Source organism: Siphateles boraxobius, unplaced genomic scaffold, assembly GCF_051911475.1.
Source record: "Siphateles boraxobius isolate OS27281-9 unplaced genomic scaffold, OSU_SipBor_1 49, whole genome shotgun sequence".
NCBI classification, from domain to species: Eukaryota; Metazoa; Chordata; class Actinopteri; order Cypriniformes; family Leuciscidae; genus Siphateles; species Siphateles boraxobius.
The window spans coordinates 4,974,528-4,985,642 of record NW_027509130.1 but is presented as its reverse complement, the minus strand read 5'-3'; the positions used below and the strand labels follow the sequence as shown (position 1 = coordinate 4,985,642).

The 11,115-nt window shown below is 45.8% G+C and overlaps 1 protein-coding gene across 1 annotated transcript; it reads right to left on the bottom strand.

The window, feature by feature from the left end:
• Positions 1-3,384: 3,384 nt before the first annotated feature.
• Positions 3,385-10,796, bottom strand: LOC143710933 (galactose-3-O-sulfotransferase 2). The gene is made up of 3 exons (XM_077202178.1): positions 7,903-10,796; positions 5,762-6,025; positions 3,385-4,319 (listed from the first exon to the last, which is right to left on the bottom strand). Exons 1-3 carry the CDS (start codon positions 8,007-8,009, stop codon positions 3,413-3,415), a joined length of 1,278 nt encoding a protein of 425 aa, XP_077058293.1. The 5' UTR covers positions 8,010-10,796; the 3' UTR covers positions 3,385-3,412.
• Between the last annotated feature and the right edge of the window lie 319 nt (positions 10,797-11,115).

Here is an 11,115-nt window from a genome sequence, read left to right as displayed (position 1 = left end):
CCATCTTTCGTTGGAATTAGAAAATGGCGGCTGTAAAACCCTGAATACATAAGCGCGGGAGGGACTGACTCTATCGCTCCTTTTGCTAATAAATTCTGAACTTCGGTGCGTAGCACGTGACCCGCGCTGCTTCTCACCGGCGTCTCGATAACCAACTGGAATTTCGGGGTCTGCGAGCGAATTGGAGCGAGTAGCCTCGCTTTATAGTGTTTATAACCCAACTCGACACACCGGGGATGGCTTGCCAAGCCATGGCCCGTGTGGCAAGGGCATGACACACTGAATGGGACAGGCCGCCTAACATAGGGGGACCTGATACCCTTATAATGTGATTTGTGCACATACTGAGTGTTTGACTGACTATACAGGCTTTTGCCCGGGGGGAAGTCAGTGTTACAACAGGAAGGGGACCACCTAGTGAAGGGGGACCGTGAACCTGTGTGTTGTGAAACATGCTCTTTTTGTGCTTTATTTGGGTCGCCGTGAAGATGGCGTTTGTTTGCAAAGACGCGCTCACTGCTGCGGGCCTGTTTACAATAATAAAATCCCCAGCCGCCTGAACTGAACAGGGAGCTGTGGGAAGTTTTGCTGGTTTTTCGGCAAGTCGTTTCGGCAAGAAGTGTCGGATAGCCTGGGACGCTTTCTATGCCTCTGTGTACCTATCCGAGAATCCCTTAACCGCCGGGCCGAAGAGACCGGAGCTCGAAACCGGGGCATCGAGAAATCTAGTCCTGTCGGCTTCTTTGATCTCGGGGAGGTTGAGCCAAAGATGGCGCTCGAGCAAAGATGAGCAGCCACGGCCTCTTCGAGGGGCGGCAAAGACTCATAACCCTTTTCCGCTGCGCCATCCATGGAGGAGAGCATTGCGGAAACTGCAGATCCCACACGTGCCGAGTACGGAGCGCGCCAGGCCTTGGTGAGCTCCTCGTGGACCTTGGGGAAAAATGGCGCTGGTTTGTGACGAGGGGCCTGCTGGCGCACCGACAGGAACCATCCATCCAGCCGACTACGCGGCGGCTCCTCGGGCGTGGTCCACTCTAGCTCAAGGTCCGCGACGGCCTTCGTCAGGATCCGAACAATTTCGGCGTTGGAGTTTGTCCTGGTCGCTGAACCACTAGCCACAGACTGAGAAGCGGTGACAAGGTCGAGAGAGCCCGGCCACTCATCCTCCGAAGCGGCGATGGACAGGCTGTCGTCGCGCTCGAGAGATCCGCCGAAGGAGACGAGGCCCTCCACATGGGAGGGGGGGCGCTGGTCTCCTACAAACAGGACCGGTGATGTCGTCCGATTAGGAGAAAGTGAAGCACGCGAGGACGCGGCCGGCGTGCGTTCACCAACTTCCATACCCTCCGGTTGCCGTTGGCTGCGACGCTTTTTCCTTGGAATAGACAGCATGGCTGAAGCGGCATCGCCGTCTTGAGAGAGAGCTAGCCGATTGCGCAGCACGGAGATAGGCATGCTTTCGCAGGCCGCACATCCGCCGGCAGAGAGTGCATTCTCCGCGTGGTCGATCCCGAGGCAGGAAATGCAGCTCAAGTGTTGGTCTGCCTCGTGCAGACGGCCTTCGCACGTGGCGCAGGCTGAACGAGGCATCTGAAATCAAACACAAAGCTTTCGACAAAGGATATAGGCTGTCGCCGGATAGCCACAGGTGAGACGGCATCAGGAGACAACGGCGTGCAGGCGAAGTCTGCTGAAGAGAAGCTCGCTCAGGCTGAAAAGGCTTGTTTGACGGCGAATAACAGTAGAAAGCTCAGGGACATGTGTACTGTCGCTGAAGGAGTAAAAATCTACTATAATGGCTAATTCAGGGGTCTATATAGGCTAGGCCACGCCCCCTCGGTGGGCTCTGACGTTGGGCTAGCTCATTGGTCGCACGTCAGAGTCGCCTGCGCCGTTGCTGCAGCACAGCCTATGAGCGTGCCAGACGCTCAGTGTATTAGCTGTGCAGCTGCAAATGCGTTTTACATATAGGCTTCGGTAAATCGAGGAAAAGGAGTTTCCCCACTGCGTATAGCTACGCAATACGAAGTGACCGTTCGAAAGGGAACCTGCCGTCCTCTGATGATTCCTCTTAATTGATTGATGATTCCTCTGTAATTATGACTTCAGAAGTGGGAAGTATGACATTTCCGATCGCATGTGAAGGCAGATCCTCCAGGAGCAGGACTGAACACCTCTGGATTACAGCAGCTGGATGTGTGGAAATATCAAGTAGGGATGCACGATCGGTATCCGCCAACATATGTCCATTTTTAATGTTATTGGCATGATAAAAAAAGCATGACATATTAAAGCTAATAAATAATGGATTATTTCCTTCATCTAAGACACTTCAGATGCGCACAGTTCATCATGAGGGAGTTGCTTGAAATATGATTGGAATCACTTCAAAAAAGGAAAATACGGTTCAGTTCAACATGTGCAGCCCAAATCTGTCATATCGGCTACATAAAATTATAATGAGAACATCATAATTGTGTTCTCATTATGGCTTTTAATAGTGACAATTTTATTTTTGAACCAAGCTCTCATAAATTACATCAATATATCGGTCAATATATCGGTTATCGACTTACAAATATAAACAATAATCGGATATCGGTATCAGCCAAAATGTTCAGGTGCATTCCTAATACCAAGAGTCTCTTATCCTAGTGCATCCATCAATTGAACATGTGCAAGTCTTTGATGTAGATGTTTTATCCAGGACTGGTGTTCAGATGGTGTCCAGGGCGTTGCCATGTTCGTCTGTTATAAGTCTGTTATAGTGATAATTTAGTTTGAATAAACGAGCAGACACTGATTAGCTACTTGCTCTACGTTTATTTAAAATTAACAGCAAGACAACTAGAAGTGAATGTGAATGTGAATCACACACAGTAAACAAATCCTTAACAAAACCAAAAAAAAAAAAAAAAACGTTGCAATGAACGTGCTTTGTTTTAAATAAATCACAAACAGGAAACAAATTCGGCTTGAAGTCGTTCAACCTCGGATGCGGCGCCGCGCGCACTGTTACTAAAAAAGCCGTGCACACAGCCAAGCGAAATGGGGTCTTGCTGGTCTTGCGCACCCAACGCTAATTTTTACCGCGTGCATCTTCGCGCTCGTGCGGATATGTCGAGTATAAACGCGCGTGCTCTGATCGGTAAAGGGGCACAGACCTCTCCGGAATCATCTCCTGCAGCAGCCTCCGAAGCACCACTAACTCCGCCTCCGTTTCCCTGTAAGCTGATATTAGTATTTAAACATTCTCTATGATAAAAATGTTTGTAAAAAATATTTTACTAACACGGTTTTGGCGATTCTACAGTTCTAATGACGGTGTTCAACTATAACAGTCGGTCTCAAGGTTATATAACCGTAACACCCCTATTCTGAAGCACCCAAAACAAGACCATTTGAGGGTTCAGTCGGCCGGAGCAGCTCTCATATCTCTCCCGTACTGCTTGAAGTACAAGTGCGAGTGATACTGAAGCTCAGGCAGCATCATCCGCACGCAGAACCCCTGATCCTGCAGTGAGAGGTTCCCCCGCACCTCGAACCCCACGATGGTGACAGAATCCGTCTGCCGCGGGCGCAACAGATCCTCGAGCTCCGCCGGGGGAACCGACTCCCTGGAGACGCATCTCCGCCGAATCCTCTCCGTAGATTCCCTGAGTTTCTCCGCCTCGGCTTTCAACCTGTCCAACCCGAACTGACCCACCTTCTCCCAGAACACCTGCGCGAAGAAGTCGTAGAGAAGCGTGTCCAGGACGTTCCACGAGCGCACTTTCGCCCGCATGTTCTCATCCAGCTCGGTCACGCTGTTTTTGGCACGAGCGTTGAGCCGAACGTAAGCCAAGTCCTCGTGCTCCAATCCCAGAAGAGCTCCTAACAGAACCAGGGATTCATCGAAATGCTCTGCGATCATCACCAGGTGAAACGCCTCCTCTAGTAGCGCCAGGTCTCCCGGCCAGGAGCCGTTCCACTTTTGGTTGTTGAGCCCCATGTCGAAGCTCATGGGGTTCTTGGCTAATCCGTTCCCGGGTTCCTTCGGGTCCCAGAAGGTCTCCGGAGAGTCCAGGAACACCTTGAGCGCGGGTTTGCTTTCGCTGGCGGCAGCTCGGTGTGCGCTGAGGAATGCTGGGACGCTGGAGGTGTGGTATCTGAAGACCGATTCAAAGTTCTCGATCGGGTCTCGTAACAGCGTGATGAAGACTGTGTTCTGGGGCATCACCTTCCTCACCTGAGGCAGGTCCAAACGCATGTGGCTGCACAGCAAGTCAAACTGAGACGAACCCTCGGGCAGCTCGTCCACAAACGCCGCTCTGAATCTGAAACACAGAGAGAGGGAGAGCCGGAGTTAAGAGCTTGTTTGGTTTAAAGCTCATTAACCTTTGAACGGCATTTAATGGTCTGAAGGGGAGGTCAAGAATACATTGTTAATGAATGACTTGCTTGATCCATCCACTCTAGAGAAATGTTTATATACAATAAGCGAGTTATACACTTTCAAGGCATGTTTTTTAAGGGAATTTTGAGGCACCATCCGTTGCCGTTTGTCTCCAATTGTCTTTAAGCACCGTTACATGGGACTATCATAAAAACTCTTTAGCATGGCCCAATTTGCCCTATGCATTAACAACAGCAGTCAACATTTAAAGTGGATCAAAAAAGTTAATCAAAGTTGTCCTAAGACAAGAACAGGTATTGTTCAAAATTCGGGCTTAACTTTGATGAATGGTTTTGATCCACTTCAAATGTTGACTACTGTAATTTGCTGTCAAATTCATCTTTTTCCATTGACAACGTTGACAACACCATTTAAACGTAGCTTTGTATGCAACCAAAACTATCTGCATAATCATAAGCATTTCATTTGGTTACTCTTTATTTTAAGGTGACATAGTTGCATTGTACTTACTCATATAAGTACTGAGTATTATTAATTAACTACACGTACTTACTACAGAGTTACGGTTAGGGTTAGTTACTTATTACTTACATGAAGTAATGTGTAACTGCATCACCTTAAAATAAAGTGTTACCTTTCATTATATTTAAGTCGAATTTTGGAGGCTCTTTAAATTGTGAAATGGGATTATATTTTTCTTAAATTATCTTTTTGCACCTTAGATTGATAAGCACGACCTGGCTAATTTGCTGTCATGATCATCTTTCTGCATTTACAGCAATTCAAAAGTAGCAGTGTTCAAAACACTTTGAAGGCAACGCATAGAGTAAATCTTAAGTATATCGTTATATTGTAGTAAATGTTTTTGGAGGCTCTTATGGGCTTGCATTTGTCAATTGGCACCCTTGATTGATTAGCATAATTAGCTAATAATAATTGTTATATTCATTGGTTTTGGAGGTGTTCATGGATTTTTAATTGTCTTTTGGCACCTTAGATTAAATAGTATGGCACTAAATAGTCGTCAAAAACATATTTCTCTAGTGATAGCAATTCAAAAGTAACCATGTACTCTAACAAAACGAAATGCAAATAACATAATTTGTACGTTTTTCATTATATTATAGTTGATGTTTTTTGGAGTCTCTTAAAAGTTGAAAATGGACTCATATTATTTGACTCTTCATAGGCTCTAGTGAAGCTGCTGCCTTTGACAAGAAACTGCTTCGGCAGCTCATATACTTCCAGAAGATCCCGCACTGTGATGAATGGGAACAGGTTCTCTTGATGGATGTGGTTGTACTTTTGCAGGTACCGAAACATTGTTGGGGAAGTAATGTGCATCATGCATTGCGCTTGTACCTGTCTGGATAGTTAAACTGGTAGGTTCGGTGTGGAAAGGCGAAAGTGGCGCTCTCTCGTTCCCCAAGTCGAAACAGTATGTTCTGCACGGTGCTGCTGCCGGTCCGGTGTGTTTTCAGGAAGACCACGGGTGGCTGAGCTCTCCTGCGGCGCTCGGCTCTGGTGGTCGGTGTGTGTTTGGCCGGTTGGTGTGGGATTGAGGTGTGTTTCTCAGCTGCTTTTCTCTGGCTCCTCCTGTCTGCTGTTGGTCTCAGTTCATGAGTTCTGTAGGGGGAACCTTCAGGTTAGATGTGAGCTTTTCACATGGTATCATTAGGATCTGAACCAGTGTTATTTTAGTATCACTGAGATTTGGGAAAAAGTTATTTCAATGCTTTTGCTTTCCCTCGAACCACACAAAATTTGCACCACTGACATGAGTACTAGAAACTGTTTACCGCTTTAGCTAGTTAATGAATCAGAAAGATGACAACAATGGAAAGCGCTGTTAAATTAGTTCTTTTGTTATTGTTGACATGCATAAATGTGCAGTAGATGCAAGGGTTGAGGGAGTTGAGTTGAAGCAGAAATGGACTTCAGTGAGCAAGTAGCACATACTGTAATATAATAGCCAAAATTAAATGTTATCATAAGCACTTACCAACCAGGCTGGATTGCAAACTATGTTTGAGTACAAATGCCCTGTTTTCAAAATTGTGAAATTTACTTTTTTTACTTTTTTTTGGGGCACACTAGATTGATTTTATTAGCCCAATGCTGTAACTAATTTGCTGTCAAATTCATCTTTCTGCATTGACATAGGGATGAATTTTAGCCTATATGACAGACTTGCACTACACGTTGCACTGTATTTTCCTTTTTTGAAGTGATTCCAATCATATTTCAAGCAATTCAAACACTGCGCATATGAAGTGTCTCAGCTGAAGGAAATAATCCATTATTTATCAGCATTAATATATTGGTCAATTGACCATGTTTGTTTAAAGGAATAGTTCACTTAAAAATTAAAAATTTGTCATTGTTTACTCACCCTCAAGTTGCTCCAAACCAGTATGAATTTTTTTTCTTATGCTGAACACAGAAAGTTCGGTAACCAAATAGTTCATGGACCCCATTGACTTTCATAGTAGGGGGCGAAAAAATACAATGAAAGTCAATGGGATCCATCAACTGTTAAGTTACCGACATTCTTCAAAATATCATCTTCTGTGTTCAGCAGAACAAACGATATTTATACAGGTTTGGAGCAAATTGAGGGAGAGTAAATGATGACAGAATTTTCATTGATGGGTGAACTCTCTTTAAAAAAGTAAGTTCACCTTACTTTCATAAAGTTGTTCCAACTAAACTTGTCAAATTGAAAATACTGCATATTCTATGTAAGTGGAAATTGGTAACTCAAAAAGTTGAGTGAACATACTTAAAAAACTTTTACAGTTTTTCACCTTCCAATTAACTTTTTTCAAATAACTTTAAATTTGTCAAGTTGAACATACTTAATATTTGAAATAAACATAACTTAGCCAAGTCCGTGCAATAACATAACTCAAAAAGGTTAAGTTGAGTGAACAATTTTTTTTTTACAGTGAAAGTACATTATAATATATGCGACGCAAGCACTTACCACAAAACCAGGCCGGATTGCAAACCATGTTTGAGTCTAAATTACCTCTTTTCTAGTGTGGTTTCTTAGTGCACAACCCCAATTCGGAAAACAGCTTTTGCAGCAACCAAAGAAAGAAACCCAAACCCCATGAACTTTTTTTTCATGCAGACTCTGCTGTGGTTCACTGATGTGCATCTGAGTTCAGAAAACCACTCGCATATCAACCAGACTAACCTAACACTAGTTAAACTGAGTGTGGTCCACACCGGAAGATTTGCTAGCAGGTTCATTTGAACCTTCATCCAGAGAACCAGCGCTATTCAAAAGTTTTAGTCATTTTAGTTTTTGTTAACTATAGACTAATAACCCCACAGAGATCAATAGCTCTAATGGTAAATCACGATTCTCTAGCAACGCAAGGGTTCATGGCTTGGATTCCTAATAATATGTAACACCTTGAAATTGCTTCGGATAACTGCATCTGCCACTTCTAGTTGGGTTTATCTGCCAGTATTGCAGTAGTTGAATGTGTTACCTGTTGTTCTGCAGGGAGTGTGTGGCCAGGAGCGTCAGGAGCAGGAAGATCAGCAGCGCCGCCAGTAAAGTGTTCACTCGATGCCTCCACAGCCAGCGCAGGCCCATCTCCACTAACAGATCTTCAGCTTGTCTCCGTCTGAGTGTGTGTGAGGAGTGTGTGAGGATCTGTCGGCCTCCTCTTACCTGTTTAATCCTGTAGGCCGGATCAGGAAAACACACCCACACAACCTCACACACTCCACACTTCTTATTTATTTTTTCTGTGTGTTTTTTGTTTTTGTTTTAAATAGTTTGGTTTAACATCATGGTATATAGTAGATGCTGTAATGACACCATGAGGGCAAAAATCCCTGTGTATTCTGATGAAATACATTAATTATAAAGAGCAAATTTATAGCAAATATTTTTCTTTATATATTTTTTTTTTAATGGAGGCTCTTATATCCTGCTGTCTTTGCCTTCACAGATCAGGATAGTCACTAGTGAAGCCGTTTAGACTGTCATATATGTCTCCTATAAATTGTAGTATGTTAGGATGGATGAACATACTATCATTTATAGTATGATCAGTGACTCTGTTGATTCTCGTACAGGCCGACAGGAAATTAGACCCGTGTTTCATGGCATCCGTGAAGCATCTCTGATGCAGCACTGTGTTCAGTGAGATATGATGAATATTTATCAGTGGCGTCCTCTAGTGGTAGGTGAGTTATCTAAGCATTACTCTCTTCTCCTTCATCCTCTTAATTAATATATGCACAATATGTAAGATTTTTGGATTAAAATATCCAAAAATCACTAGAACAATGTTTTGTTGATTTGTGTAGCCTACTTACATTATCACAAATGTTTCTAAGAATGTTGAAATGAGCAGTTTTAACCAGGACATGCGTCGTCTATCAATGACATACCCGCGTTACCCTCGATTTCTGGTTTTATTTTGTAGAAACCATGGAAACACTAAAAACGCTTCAATATATTTTGTGTTTTATTAGACGGGTGAGAAGCTGATTGGATACATTCATCGACAGAAAATGTATTGACTAACACATTTAGTCTTTTTGTTTAAATGTCGTTGTTTTTTTACCGCGAGTACCATTTTTACCATACCTAATATGGATTTAGCTCACTGCAGTGTGCAACAAGTTTCTCATATAGAAGCCGCCAAGCGAACGCACAGAGTAGTATTATATCAAATTTTCGACACACTCAAATGTATCTAATATGATAAAACAGCACTGCATTACCCCACATACGCGTTTGTTCTCTTTCATAGGTTCACTCAACGCTGCGGAAAGCGCAGTGGGATATCCTCTGGATGTGCCGATTGCCTGAAGCCCTATAGAATCACGCCAATTCATTGGCTGATGGCGCTCGCGCAAAGCTGGCTCCGCCCCGACGCTCTTACGTCGTAGCATGACGAACGCGCGCGCGCCATCCTCTCCTCAGATATATCTGCCTTCACGAAGCGGTCACATCTTGCAATTTGTTCGGTTTTTCTGAGCCCGAATTTTTCTAATTCAACTAGAGCTTTCGTCTCAACACTTCAGCGACTGGCATAAGTGGAACTCTGTTCTCCTTACAGTGAAGTGTCTTGGATTATCAACGCTGTTCTCCGCCATGCATTTCGAACGACGACCCTCACAGTAAGTGTGTTAAATGTATGGGTTTTTCGCATGCGCGTGAGGCTGTATTAGGATTGTCAAAATGTAAATTTTGTGACAATCTCCTTCTCAAAACCCTCCACTCTAGACTCGCGGTTTTTGAGAAGGAGTCATTCGTTTCCCCCCGTCGCGCTCCCGAGACTCCTGAGGCCTCTCGTGGATCCGCGGCCTGGGACCCGGATGTTGAGCTCGAGGATATTGAGTACGAGCAGACGGGCCTCGCCCTTTCTCTCCCTCCCTCCCCCGAGCACGCACGTGGCGTGGTTAAATTCACGTATGATTATTTATGCCCCAGCCCGGGAGCCCGCGAATCGGTTTCTTTCGGTCTGGATGACGTGATTTACACTGCAGCTTCCGACTCCGAGGATTTCGGGCCTGCTTTGACTGATGACGTTATCCCGCCTAGCGGCCAGGACGCGCGGCCTACTCCGGCCTACACTGAGCTTATTGACGTGATGTGGCGCGCTACAGAGAAGCTCTCTATAGACTGGCCTGATGAGCCCCGTGAGTCTCAATCGTCCAAACTCGATGAGAGATTCCTCAGTGGCCCTAATTCTAGGCCGGAGCGAAGAAAGCTGCCCTTTTTCACTGATCTGCATCACGAGATCTCCAGATCCTGGAAGCAGCCTTTCTCCGCACGCCTTACTAATGCGGCAGCCGCTGACTTCACCAACCTTGTGGGTTTTGTGGAGCAGGGTTATTCCACTATTCCAGCGGTCGAGGACACGCTGGCTAACCACCTCGCTCCGGTCGTCTGCACCGTCCTGGAAGTCGCATCCCCTCCTTCCTTCCAAGGCTTGTAGGACTACTTCCTCCCTTATTGGGAAGTCTTACATGGTGGCTGGTCAAGCAGGCATGGCCCTGCATACCATGGCCATCCTTCAAGCCTACCAAGCGGACGTCCTGAAGGACATGGACGAAGGAGAGGGACTGACGCCCGAAGCTGTCAAAGAGCTTCGCAAAGCCACAGATCTGGCCCTAAGAGCCACTAAACACACTGATCGGGCTGTAAGTCGATCTATGGCAGGCTCACGGAGATCCGAGACAAGGATAAGAGTTTTCTTCTAGACGCCCCTATCTCCCACTCAGGTCTTTTCGGGGAGGCGGTCAACTCGGTGGTTGAGAAGTTCCGTGCCGTTAAGTCTCAGTCGGCCGCATTCAGGCAGTTTATGCCCAGGAGAACTAGAGACCCAAGAGACTCCAACCCTCCCCCTTCTCAGACCCGAGAACGCTCTACTCATAGGTTTGAATTCCCTACTAGAAGGAATGACCCGGCTCATCCCCCACCAACTACGGTCTGGGGAGCCCGAGGTCGACCGTTTCCCCGCCAGCGCCCTCACAAGCGCCTTCAGCTGAAGCGGTCCAACAAATCGGCCGCTCCAGCCTCCTCGAGCCGTTCCTGACCCGCAGGTCAAAAGGAGGAGAGCCACACCAGATCTACGAGGTTGGGACAGACCGCCTAAGCGTTTCTGCCCACCTCCAACCGGCTCTCCTCTAACCCTGTCACCTTCGCCACCCAGTGTGTTTCGAAGTGAAGGTCCTGTTTC